At 31.4% G+C, this 14,968-nt stretch overlaps 1 protein-coding gene across 1 annotated transcript in view; it reads left to right on the top strand.

Annotated features, from left to right (window-relative positions):
• DNAH5 (dynein axonemal heavy chain 5) overlaps positions 1 to 14,968 on the top strand; it is a 290,296-nt gene that overhangs the window by 194,576 nt on the left and 80,752 nt on the right. The window contains exons 62-65 of the mRNA XM_051973471.1: positions 812 to 947; positions 1,565 to 1,881; positions 2,741 to 2,896; positions 7,223 to 7,405. Coding sequence (XP_051829431.1) covers positions 812 to 947; positions 1,565 to 1,881; positions 2,741 to 2,896; positions 7,223 to 7,405 — 792 coding nt within the window. The remainder of the gene's footprint in view (positions 1 to 811; positions 948 to 1,564; positions 1,882 to 2,740; positions 2,897 to 7,222; positions 7,406 to 14,968) is intronic.

Here is a 14,968-nt window from a genome sequence, read left to right as displayed (position 1 = left end):
TCTATGCACTACATCTATCCTAATCTATATCTTTACTTATCAATCTTGCATATTTTTGAATATTATCTCCCCTATTAAACTGCGAACTTCCTGAGAACAGGGAATCTTGCCTTTCCTAGTAATTCAAGGTATATAGTATAATATAGTAAGTATTTAATGCACTTTTAACATCATACTGAAAACTATTAATAATGAAAAAATCAATAAATGTGCAAATAACAATCACTATTTTGTCATTCCCTTTGAAATATTAATCACTCCTTAATGTGATAAGCTATTACTATTCAATATTCTTATTTTTTCATTGTTTTATATAAGTTGTGTTTCTTTTTAATGTCATTTTATTGATAATTTATATTTCTTTAAGTTTGTTAACACTCTAAAATACATGATACACACATATGCACATACAGAAAATAGAGCTTTTTCTAACATATGTTTGCAGTATTTTTAAACTGAGATTTTAAAGTACACATGTGACTTTTAATGAAATTTATATTTTTGACAGGAGGCTTGTGATTTGATTGTTATTTATTTATTATTCTTATTTATTATTCATTCAAAGATATCCTATGCAATTGTATTCCAAGGTACCATCACCTATATGGTATCAGCCAAAAATACTGTAGGCATAGAACTTAAAAAGAACAAATATGACACCAGAGGACAGACTTTATGGCTTCAAGCTTTTTAAAGTGAAATCAGAGCTATCTTATTTTATTCTTCCTAATAACCTGGATAATAGCCTGTCATATATACAAATGATGCTTTAAAGAAATTACACTTTCCTTTTGATTGTGATCTTTTGTAGACACTGCTTGAAGATGCAGAACGTTGCAGACATAAGATGCAAACAGCTTCCACATTGATAAGTGGACTAGCAGGGGAAAAAGAAAGGTGGACACAGCAGAGTAAAGAGTTTGCTGCACAAACCAAAAGGCTTGTTGGTCAGTATAAATTCATAAATGATTTTATATACTAGATTTGTAAGTTTATAGTTTTATAAACTAATGTTAATGAGTTTTCTTCTATTACCAGAGATCTTGAAGTAGAAACTCTTTGCCCACTTGTATAGGAATCTAAACAGGAATACTTTAGGTGGGATTTGAAGTAAATGACCTTTAAGGTCTCATTAATATAGTATGATACATGCTAGTCTGATATTTCCTCTGGAATATTGGAACCAACTTTTCCACCATTGATTACTAAGTCACTTAAGGAATGTATGGGCATGTTAATTAAATATATTTTAAATTCCATTCTTCCTAATTAAATTATTATCCTACCCAAATCTAGAATAATTATATAATTTAAGAAAATACCAAATAAGCTAGGCTTATTAGCACAAAGACTATAGAATATTGCTTGATATGCCACTCAGTCCTGACTTAACATTGAGCCTCTTACAATGATACAATGATACAATGAATTATCCTTAATCATTTGATTTGTGGAATCTGCATGAGAAGAATGAATAAATTTTGGTCTCTTTTGGTTAGAATTTTATGCATGGTAAAAAAAAAAGTGACAAAATGTTTTTGTTTTGCTTTATTATCCGTTTTAGGGGATGTATTGCTGGCTACAGCTTTTCTATCTTATTCTGGTCCATTTAATCAAGAATTCCGCAATCTGTTGCTAAATGATTGGCAAAGGGAAATGAAAAACCGGAACATTCCATTTGGCAACAATCTAAACCTCAATGAGATGCTGATTGATGCTCCAACCATTAGTGAGTGGAATCTCCAAGGGCTGCCAAATGATGACCTATCCATACAGAATGGAATTATTGTTACAAAAGCATCTCGTTATCCTTTGTTAATTGATCCACAGACTCAAGGCAAGATTTGGATTAAAAATAAAGAAAGCAAAAATGAACTTCAGGTAATTTATGCATACACATAGTTATGCTAACCAACATTTTATTTTTCTGCCAAGAAAGGATCTTGAACTACAGAACAGAATGATTTGAAAATTTTAGAGATATTGGCTCTATCTACCTAGAAAAATATAGCAGATGGATATTGTAAGAATTAGTGTACAAAACTTGGAAAATTTTTTATTTTTGTATTCTTCTAGTTGGTCTGTATTTGTACTATTTTTAATAGACAGGCTACAAGATGAATTGGGAACTATGACTCTTCTTGATAATTGGAACATGCCATATCTCATTATAATAATTGCTTAGCATTTATGATTACACACAAAGAAAGAAATAAAAATACATATGATCATTTCAAATTTTAAAAATAAAGTTATTGCAGTGGGAAAAATTAGTGTCATGGGAGAGATAAAGGCAATAAAGAGCTCTCTAATAAATGAAATGAAATAATGATCTTGAAAACAGTTGGGAAGACTAAATTTGGTCTTACCAAGTCAATATTGCAGTTAGTATTTTGAAATGAATTTCTTTATTTTCTTGTAGTTGATAAAAATTCTCTTTTGATCCAAATATAGACTAACCTCGATAAAAATTATATTCCTAAAAGGAGATCATGAAGGATAAATGTAGAGGCATACTAAAAAATAATGGTAATGCTAAACTACACTTGGATTTTAACAAAGCAGATTTTGGTAAAAATACACGCATGAGCTGTATTTGTATTGGCTTAGTAATATAATTTTCTATTAGAGGTTTATAATAATAGCTTTGTATGATTTCAGAAACCAATGTGTTTGTATCTTATTTAATTGTTTTATCCTAAACAATTATAAAGAACTATTATTGTATTTGCATTTTCAGATCACATCTCTGAATCACAAGTACTTTCGAAATCATCTGGAAGATAGCCTTTCTCTTGGAAGGCCACTACTGATTGAGGATATTGGGGAAGAATTGGACCCAGCATTAGACAATGTTTTAGAAAGAAATTTTATTAAAACTGGCTCAACATTTAAGGTGAACTATACCAATTATTAACAACATGAATGAACATAAACAAAAATAAATGAAATTTATAAACACATAGCCACATATATACAAATTATTGTGTGAATAAATATACCCCTATATTTAACGTGTCTGATCATACGCATTTGTATTTGCACATATATATATATGTGTATATATATACATATATACATATATATGTGTGTGTGTGTTTGTGTATATGTGTGTGTATATATACATATATATACACACACATACACATATATATCTCAATTAGACTATAACTTTTAAAACTTTTGACATCATTCTTTTTTTCTAGAATTTTGAATTGTTATTTAAAAAGTAAATTATAACAGAATAGTCTCGATCCATTAAAATTTTTATATTGTTCTGTGTATTTGCTACTGATTGTGCTGCTTAATAAAATTAAAATTTTTCTGTTATGAAAAAGAAGTCTGAGGAGGATGGAGCAAACTATTTTACCTTTTTAGGCTTTAGTTTTCTCTTATGTAAAGTTAGAGGTTGGATTATGATTGCTAACCTATTTTCTGTGATTATAACTTGAAGTCTTGTTGACTAGAAGTTTTATGGGGGAAAAAGTCACTGTTGTCTTTTATAAAACATGTAATCTCTCTCTATGTATTTACATATATGCCATTGTATCCAATTTTTGGAAAAGACTGAAAATATATTTAATATACCTGTACACATACAGTATATATACACACATGTTTGTGTGCATGCACTGTACACACATATATGTACACAATGCTTGCACAAATACATGTATGTACACACATGCATACATATGTGTTACACACAAACATGTAGCAGAATAGTTCAACTCATAGCTCTCACATTTAGTCTATATGGAGTGTTTCTCCTTCTCATTCTGTTTATTTCTCTTATTTGTTATCCTAGATTCTAATGCAGTCAAGAAATATTTTCAGGTTTTGCTGTATGAGTCTATTAATTGAGCCATTTGCTCTGATTCCCTGCTCTTGATTTTATATGTGTGTGTGTGTATATATATATAATACACAAACATACATATCGTACACACAGTAAACCTATAAGAAAAATATATATTAAATAAACCAGTGAAACCTCTTGTATAATACCTTTTTTCCTCCTCATCTCTTTCCCTATATCAAACTACCTAATCACATAAGCTTAAATAAATATCAACATTTCAAGCTATAAAATTTATTGGCTGTTACAAATAACAAAACAATTATTTACAATATATTAGCTGTGAGAATGAAGGCAGTCAAATTCACCTCAAACCATCATTGCTGCAGCTGACCTCTTTTCTGAAAAACAAACAAACAAAAAGCAGACTGGATTATTTAGATCTCTCAGGATTCTAAATAAAATCTCAAGAATTCTTATCATGATGTTTCTTTGCAAGATAAAAGGCAAGGCAGTTCTTTCAGGAAATAAGTTCTTTTATTTTTCTCCTCAGTTTCTCTCTAGCCATCACAGTTAATTCTCTGGAACAATAGTTGAACAGCTGATCTTTCTGAATTAAATTCACTCTTACAGACTCAGTAACAATAGTCATGTTTTCTGTGTCAGAGGCTTTTGGAGCTGGTATTATTCTTCTCTCATGTCCAAATTGCTTTCGATCTTCACTCTAAAAATAATACATGGCATTTCAAATCCTTATTACTATTATGTAGGATATACATGTCCCAAATAGATAAACTACAACTTTATAGTATGTATATATACACAAACATGAGTGTGTGCATATGTATTGTGTATATATAGATGTGGGTACACATATATACATGATCTATGTACATATTACAATAGTACACTATAAGAAAAGGCAACATGACCAATAATAGTAATTATATAATAATGATAGTTTAATATGATAGTATATATACATATGCAAACATATAATATATATACATATACATGCATACACACACTACATATGTATATATACATACATACACACACTTCATATATACATATACATTCACACACACACACACACATCCTGAACAAAAAAAGCAGCATATAATTTATTGGGAACCATTTCTTAATGAATTAAGAACTACTTTTTCAATTTTCCCCACAATCTTCTAAGTAAGTTATCTTTCTAGAAATTAAATAGTTCCATTAATTTTCACACAGATTTTATGTCATTTCTATGTATATCTCTGAGTTTGTTGATGATAGAAGCTATGATCACCTTTGAATTGTATACATTTTATCTTTTTCTCTATGAATCAATACATTTGAAGTTTTAAGTAGGGATGGTACTGCCCATGGATTTAATCATTCTGATTTGTCTGAATTGGTGACTTATTCCAGCCCTAGGCAGAATTGTTGGCTTTCTTTTATAGTGTTTCTCCACTAGAAACTTTATTCTCAGCTATTGTTTGGCTTAGACAGCAAAGCGATAGTCTCTTCTCAAAGTTATCAATGATACTTCCTGTTACTCATCATGTAATCCTCCTAACAATTATATGGGTAATAGATAGATGGTTTTTATGTATTATTTTTATGAAGAATAACTATTATTTACTGGTGTGATTATATACAATTTTTTATGTTACTCATAAAATGTTACTCAGTAACTTGATAAAAATTAAATATTTCATAAGAAATAATTTTTGAACTATGGTACATATGTGTACATTCAACAGCTAAATATAAAAATTAGGTATGTTTATACTGTTGGGGGTAAAAACCTGTGATTTCATGGTTCAAGTATGGAAAAATTTTGCTGATTATAGAGTAGCAGTTTATAACTTACTGTCTTAAATAGTTATCCACAAAGATCCCACCTTTTGGGATACGAATTCACTATTTGACAAAAACTGCTGGCAGAAAGAAATGCTGGCAGTATAGCAGAAAGTAGGTATAGATCCACACCTAATACCATATACCAAGATAAAATCTAAATGGGTTCATGACCTAGGCATAAATAATGATAATATAAATAAATTAGAAGAACAAAGAATAGTTTACCTCTCAGATTTGTGAAAGAGGAAGGAGGAATTATGACCAAAGAAGAACTAGAGATCATTATTGATCATAAAATAGATAATTTTGACTATAGTAAGTTAAAAAGTTTTTGTATAAACAAAACTAATGCAGACAAGATTAGAAGAGAAGCAATAAACTGAAAAAAAAAAAACATTTTTACATCCAAAAGATCTGATAAAGGCCTCATTTCTAAAATATATAGAGATTTGACTCAAATTTTTAATAGTTCAAATTCTCCAATTGATAAATGGTCAAAGGATATGAACAGACAGTTTTCAGATAAAGAAATTGAAACTATTTGTAGCCACATGAAAAGATGCTCCAAATCACTATTGATCAGAAAAAATGCAAATTAAGACAACTCTGAAATACCACTACATATCTGTCAGATTGGCTAAGATGAAAGGGAACCATAATGATGAATGTTGGAGGGGATGTGGAAAAACTGGGACATCGATGCATTATTGGTGGAACTGTGAATGTATCTAACCATTCTGGAGAGCAATTTGGAACTATGCTCAAAAATGTTATCAAACTTTGCATACCCTTTGATCCAGCAGTGTTTCTACTGGGATTATATCCCAAAGAGATCTTAAAGAGGATTAAGGGATCCACATGTGCAGAAATGTTTGTGGCAGCCCTTTTTGTAGTGGCTAGAAACTGGAAACTGAATGGATGCCCATTAATTGGAGAATGGCTGAATAAATTATGCTATATGAATGCTAGGGAATACTATTATTCTGTAAGAAATGACCAGCCGAATGATTTCAGAGAGGCCTGGAGAGACTTACATGAACTGATGCTGAGTGAAATGAGAAGAACCATATCATTATACACAGAACAACGAGATTATACAATGACCAACCCTGACAGATGTGGCTCTCTTCAACATTGTGATAATTCAAACCAGTTCCACTTTTGCAGTGATGCAGAGAGCCATCTACAACCAGGGAGAGAACCATGGGAATATAGTATGGAACACAACATAGCATTCTCACTCTCTCTGTTGTTATTTGCTTTCATTTTCGTTTTCTTTCTCAGTTTTTGTTTTTCTTCCTTCTTGATCTGATTTTTCTTATGCCACAAGATAACTGAATAAATATGTATACATATATTGGATCTAACATGTATTTCAACATATTAAAAATAAACCTACATGACTGGATCTGGTCAACCAGTTAGTTTGAGTGAGAGACAATTCTTGAATGTGGGTGTTCCTGATTCCAAGTCTACACATTTTTTATTATAATCTATTGCTATATTTTATGCATTTATTTTAAAATACTTTAAAATTATCTCTATTTTACTTTCTTACTTGGCTTTCATAAGGTAAAAGTTGGTGACAAAGAAGTGGATGTTATGGATGGCTTCAGACTATACATTACCACAAAACTGCCTAATCCTGCCTATACACCTGAAATCAGTGCTCGAACTTCTATCATTGACTTTACAGTCACCATGAAAGGCTTGGAAGATCAATTACTTGGAAGAGTCATTCTCACAGAGAAACAAGTATGTAGAAAAAATGTTTCCTCAGTATATTCCTTTCCCAGAATCTTGCAGTGATAAACAGTGATCTATAATTTATAGTAAGCTTTGTTTTTCGAATTTCATCTCACTTAAACATTTGTATGTTATTCCCTTTGTAATTTCTAAAGTAATTCTACTTACCTTAGTAAATATTTTCCAAATTTTCTAAGTCTCACCTATACATATGTATATAAATGAAACAAGGAAATTATTTAAATTTTATCATCATCTTCTGTTTTTCTTTTCTCTCTAAAGATTTCTTCTGTTGTAAGTTTTCTCCACTTTACTTTTATAGTCATAAAATCTGGGACTAAGTTCCCTTTACATTTTTCTTATGAAAATGTTTTGCTAAATGTTAACTGAATTATCAAAATATCTCTTCATTCAGATGAAAAATGTTCCCATTTTTTCAATTTTACCATTGAATATTTCTACCTCAATGCCCTATCAACACTTGCAAATTGACATGCTATGTAAAAAATAACAATTAACTAATTTTTCCTTCTCCCTCTCCCCCAACCTATCTCAAATCCAAACTTCTCTATATTGATAGTATCTACTCTCTTACTGGAATTCAAATTATAAAGTCTGGGGTCATATGTAACTTCTTTCTTCCTTTCTTCCTTCATTTACAATTAGCAAATAGTCTTCATTCTGTTTTAGTTATATCTTGCACTCTTTATTCTATGGAAAATGCTATCTAATTCAGGCCCTCCTCAATTCTCAATTAGACTCCCATAATTTTTAAATTGATTTCCTTACCTCTCTCTTCTTTCCAATTCTTGCTTTTTGCAGCTTAAAAAAAATCTAAGATAAAAGCCACTATGTTATTCCTCTACTTATAATCTCCATTTTCTCCTCATTGCCAATATGATGAAATATTTATTCATTAGTTTTGTTTTTAAGGATCATAATAGTTTGACGCATCTATTTTTTCAGCTATTTGGAACTCAAATACCCTCTCAGCCCAACATTATGCATTATCCATATGTAACATTGTTTCCTTCTTTCCTTATTACTCAAATTACTTAAAATATTTAGTATGCATACTTTACTTTTATATATTATATTCCCTTATTAAATTGTTAAGAAGCTTCTTGAAGAGTAGACTATAGGATTTTGAATTTTTACCCTAAATATCTAATACAGTTCCTTATTGAAAATATGGGCCAAAACAGGAAATTAACAAGTGTTTGTTGAATAGAACAGATATTTCCAAAGCACATATGCTGTTGGGGTATGGTGTGTGGGAAGTTTCTGATTATGAGCTGATATAAGTGCTTGATACTGGAAATGGGCCATGTCTTAAGTTTTAAAATACATTGTAGACATGTATCTTTCCATTTTCATTATAACAAAGCACATATTATACATTATACCCCAGTAACTCTACCTTCTCCCAACTTCTTTACTTTTAGACATTGTAAAATCTCTGTATTATCAATGTCTTAGACACTAGTCTATATAGAGCAGATGTTATCTCAATCACCAGATCTGGTTGGCTTTGCTTTTATATCTATTTCATATAATATACCCACACATACATGTGTATGTATATAAATATATGTGTATAACTATATCTATGTCCAGTTGTTGTTCAGTTATTTCAGTTGTGCCCAATTCTTCATGACTCCATTTGGCTTTATTTTTGTGGCAGAAATATTGGAATGGTTTGCCATTTCCTTCTTCATGTCATTTTTAAAGATGAGGAACTGGGGCAAAAAAGATTAAGTGAATTGTCTAGGTTCACAATCTTAGTAAATGTCTCAGGCTGGAATTAAATTTAGGAGGACCAATTTTCACTATTTCAGCCCTGGAACTCTTATCTACTAAGCCACCTACTTGCCCCATCTATAATGAAAACCTAAGCTGAATTATGGTCTTAGGACTTGGGCATTATGACAATATCCTTGGGTTAATACCTAGATAACCAAGGTTATGTGGTGAACATAATGAAGACTGTGTTCTAGTCACTGTGTCCATGTTATGTTGTATCTTGCTATAGCTAACACCTGATTATCCTTGTCATGATTTTCAACCCAACAGAGATCCCATAAAGTTATGTGCTGCTAAATCTCTAACATAGTTTGAATAAGTTCTCAAACTGAGACCTTTTTTTCCTTTCTCCCTCTGTTTGGAATGTTTTTCACCTCAATAGTTAACATCTAGTTATCTTTCTAAATGATTTATCACAAATTCTTATAGCAATGTCATATGACTGATACGGAATCTTAGATTTGGAAGGGTCCTTAGAGAACATCTAATTTAACTCAAATCAAAAAAGAATATTTTACATCACATCAATAGTCTTCCAATTTTGGCTTAAATATCTCTACTGAGGTAGAAACTACCCCCTCAAGCTCATTTCACTTTTATAAATCTCCATTTTTATTTATGATACCCAATGACTCCAGGTTTTTTGCCAGTTTTTCCATGGACATTTCAAACTCTAAAAATTACCATATAGACTCTGTCAAAGAATTAATCACTTTAGTATGTAACTTGGTATATAACTTGGCATTGAGACTTGTGGAGAAAAGAAGCCAGAAGAGATTCCATCTTGAAAGCTATGTGTAAGTGGAGTTGTTTAGTTGTTGTATGGAATTGTTTAGGAGTGCTGCCTGTCATGGAGGGGTGACCATTCAGTATGCTGAGAATTTTCCAGGATGGTATTTCAGGATAGTGATAATCAGAACTGGTGGGATAGACAAAGATAAATGAGAACTAACTGCAATATTGTTAAGGTCTGAATTACTAGTTGCCTGGTTGCTGTGCTGCTTCTTCCCATCTGCTAATAGTATTAGCTTATCATCCAGATAATTGCAGATGGAATGTAAGGTACTCCCCATTTCCTTATTTCCTCCTATCAAAAGTGATGAAGAGACAAAAAGAGAAGCAGAGGCCTGTCTCTCTTGCTGCTAGGCAAAAGGCATCAATGCTTATATTATTCACTTTTGCTTGTTGCCTTCTTACGCATGTTCATTTGCCTGATAATTGCAAAACTTGATGGCTATTTGCACCCTAATTTTTGCAATTAATACCAGCTCAGAGATAAAGAGAGAATTGGAAAGAGGTCTTGACCCTTTAGGAAAATTGGAACCATCCATTTTTCAACTGAGAGATGAGGTCAGAAAGGAGCAGACATTAATCCAATTTGGATTTCATATAAGCAAGAAAGTTTCATAATTATATCCCTTAGAATAACTTAGAGAAGCCCTTGAATTAAAGGAAAACCTAGAAAGGTTCTACAACCATAGATGTAGATAGTAAATATCACTTACTTTGTTTAAATATGCCTTTTTGAAACTTCAACTTTGTATTTCTAGGTATGCCCCCTGGAATTAAGCAGAACCTGTCTAATCCTTTTTCTATATTCTAGCTCTTCAAACACTTGAAAATCACTTTCATATGTTTTCTATGTTTCTCTTTTCCAAACCAAACATGTCCATTTCTTTTAACTAATCCTCATATGACATGATCTCAAAATCCATTACAATTACAGTGATGATGACAATTGAACACAACAATTAAATATCTTTTGACTATAGCAGAAAACAATAGGACAACCATTGTAGTACTTAGAATTAAGCCTCTGTTCTAGTAACTTATTAAATAAGCTTTTTATCCGAATTCTTGACCCTTATTGATATTTCAGGCCACTAAAACAGATTTTAAAATGATATATATAAAGTGATATAATTGACATTTACATAATTCATTATGGTTTTTCAAAATCATTTTATTGAATCTTCCCTGTCATAAAACCAGCTTATTTTTTAATAAGCAAAGAGGCTGAATCTCAAAAATGGTTAAAAGATTTTCTCATAGTGATAAATCTCATATCAGAAATGGAATTCATAACAAAAGATTTCATATGGAAATTGGAGTCATATATTGCAGCCAATACCTGAAAAAGTAATCCCATGTAAAACATATCCAGGAAATAGTCCTCTATCTTTACTTTAAAGACTTGGGATTAGAAGAAGCCTACCAAAGCAGCCTATCCCATATTTGTATAGCTTTAATTGAAAGAATAAGAATGTTGGTTTCTCCTGATTTGAAACTTAACTTTCATTCCAGTATGTCCTCCACTTGTTTAATTAGAGCTACTCATCTTGAACTTTGGAAGCTGATTTTGTAACCCCTTTAAGACATTAAATTCCTTTTTATTAGATTAAGCCTACTGAGTTTGTGAAGAACTTTGCAGTATCTATAAATCTAAGAAATATCTATCTACACAGATACTTAAACCATTGATAAAGCTGTTTAAAAGTATGCAAAAAGTCAAGCACAGAACCTTAAGGGATTCTACTAAAAACACTCTTGGCGCTGAAACATTATTAATTATTCTGACATTTTCGAAGGAGGAAAGGATCTTGAATGGATGAAAATAGATTTTTATTAATTAAAATAGTTTAATTTTTAAAAAGGAACTGAGGTTATTTTAATATGAACTCTCCCCAAATACACTTATTTTTAAAAATCAGTTTCCTTTTCTATATCTTCAGTAATGATCCTTTAATATTATGATCTGGAATTCCTTTAGGACTCAAACGTGCTGTCCTATAGTATTATACAGGTTCCATTTTCTTCCATTTGTGAAAAAAAATATTATTAGAGGTATTGTACCTTTCTCATTCTATACCAGCTTTCAGAGATCACTGACAGTGGTTTAGCAATTCAGTCTCTCATTTCTCTCATACTTTTAAGAGGTAGTTCTTCTGGGCCAAGTAAGTATATACTCATCCCTGATGGATAAGTATGTACTGGCTTTTTCTTTTGTCTAGGATATCAATTTTTTATTAACCAGTTTTTAAATTTCCTGTAGTCCAACAAGTATTCTTTTTTGACAAGAAAAATAAAATTGGAAGAATATAAAAGTTGAGTAGTTCTCCTTTAGCTCCTTTTCCAGCTCACACAGTGTTCCTATGACATCTTCCATGTTCTCTACCAATATACCTATAAATAAACTTATATAAAGATACACACACATACATTAGCCATTTTTATTACCCTGTGCATTCCATATTAGCTTTATTATAGTTTGAGATTTAGCATTCCTGACACATTCTTCTAAGAATCCAAAAATCCCTTTGTGTTATCCTTAACATTCTTCAATAACCACAGTTAGTCCAGACCCTTAGTGTTCCTCATGCTATTCTTATGGAACCATAACAAAATGGTGACAATGGAATATAATTTCTGATAAGTCCTCTCAAATTGGAAACATTTAAAGGAGGGATGTGATAATATACAATTTTCTTGTCACCCAAGAATCAGTTTTGCTAAAGTGTATTTTTTTTAGCAGAGTTATGCTGTATTATTTAACAGTATTATTTTGTTAAAGGATCATACCAAAAAGTTCTGTCAATTAAAAAAGTGAGGTTTTAATTGAGCACAAATAGTTTGTTCACTATGCTCACACTTATTTAATTGACTGTGTGCAACCTAAAGTAAATTGTTTTACCTCATATTCTGAAAGATTTTGGGGCGTTAGTTTTTGGTTTGAGTAACATTCTTATTTATACTCTATCAGAATCATCTTTAGGCAAAATTATGAGGTAGACAAAATTTCCAATCCATATTCAACTTAATTGCTTCTACTCCCCTACTCTACCTATAAATTATCTCTACTGCTGCCTCATGTCTTCTTTCATCCAAGGCAAGACTGACAGTGACTAGTGATTAGACAATTACCTGGTTAAATGCTGGGGGAAGTAGAAGCAATTTCAGTCTGAAACTGAGGAAGTAGGCATAATGTACAATACCATTTTTATGAAAAATGTTCTTAGCTGAAACAGTATATAATTCACTAGGACCCCAGAATTTAGGCTGTTCCTATATGAAGAATTAGACATGCTTCTGCACTCATCAACAACTGAATAGTCCATCTTTACTTAAGAGCTATTCTGTTTTACAAAAACTTGCTAGACAATTATCTTAGAGGGAGAGATAACCTCTCTGGCTAAACAACCTGTCCTGACCATCTGAATGAAAGATGTTGATGTGATCATTCTTGGAGTCTATTAAACATCCATGTAATTCCTATCCCATCCCATCTTTCCCAGAAAATTGTCTCCTCCCCGGAAGATTACACCATTCTAGCACTTGACCAGTGTTGGTATATGATATTAAAATGTGGAACACTATTGCCACTGAAGAACAAAAGATGAGCATAGTACTGGAGATAATGGAACAGAATGAGATCAAGGGTACATGGAGTGGGCAAGAAGAATGGATACATTTTTGTGGGACAGGAGTTAAGGACGAGATAGAGAAGAAATATATCTAATTAATGTGAGATGAGGAGAGGAGAAGAGAGTGCTCTTGTCAAGTTATACATATTTTCTCAATGATATTTGAGTTTGAGTCAGGGTTGTCAGTTGAGAAAATGGAGAGAAGTAGTGTGATGATAAGTTTGATATCAGATGAAAAGATTTAGAAAAAAATACTACATTGAGGGAGATTATGAATCATTCTGGTAGGTACAAATTAATTTCCTTGTTGCAATTACTGAGATTATCTGATGATTCTTGAGGTCATGCCATATGAAGATCAATGAGAAAAAATGGGTACATTTAAGCTAGAGGAGAGAAAACTGAGAAAGGATTTGTTTGTCATTTAAAAACTTTTGAAGGGTTCTAATGGAGAAAAGAGATGACAGATTCTGCTTGGTTCCAAGGGGACATACCTTGAAACAGTAATTGAAGTTGTAGAAAGGCTTACTGAGTTCTAGTATATATGCTACTGAAATTTTGCATTACCACTTTTCCTTCTGGTTTATCCTTTAAGGGCTCTCAGGAAAGCCTTTGAGGCAAATGATAACTTTGAAAAGTTTAAGAAACCCCATTCTAAGACATAGGTTTATAGAAAATCTTCTTCGTCACGCAAAATCTAAATTGGATATGTGTCTCTCTCTATCCTTCATCAAAAGGCAGGCAGGAGGTACATAGATAGAATGCTAGGAGTCAGGAAGATTCATCTTCCTAAGTTCACATCCAACTTCAGGCACTTATTAACAATGGGATCCCGAGCAAGTCATTTAATCTCTGTTTGCCTCAGTTTCCTCATCTGAAAAAATGAGAAGGAAATGGCAAAGTATTTGTTGATTTTTTTTGATACTCATATATAAGGAATATTTTGTTCACTTAAAAAGTTAGAAGGTTGTATAAAGGGGGTACACACAAAACAATAAAAATATAGCCTGAACAGAAAAGAAATAATTTATCACTGTTGTAGAATTCATATTCAATCAAAAGCAAAAAGATTGCAAAGATCAAAAATTAACAATAAATTGGAAAAAGAAGAAAGTTTAAAAGAAAAATAAGCAAAGATACATATATATATATATACATATATATATATATATACACATACATATATACAATTAAAATTGTTCTACTCTAATCTAATCAATCAAGATGTGAACTCTAATAAATAGGAAACATTTAGTATCTTTTTCAAGGAAGACCCAAATAAGATTATAAAGACTTGAATACAACTGAAACAACTGAATAAAACTATCACTACCATCTCAACAATTCA

This window comes from Antechinus flavipes, chromosome 1, assembly GCF_016432865.1.
Source record: "Antechinus flavipes isolate AdamAnt ecotype Samford, QLD, Australia chromosome 1, AdamAnt_v2, whole genome shotgun sequence".
Taxonomy (NCBI): domain Eukaryota; kingdom Metazoa; phylum Chordata; class Mammalia; order Dasyuromorphia; family Dasyuridae; genus Antechinus; species Antechinus flavipes.
This window is presented reverse-complemented; position numbering and strand designations above follow the sequence as displayed.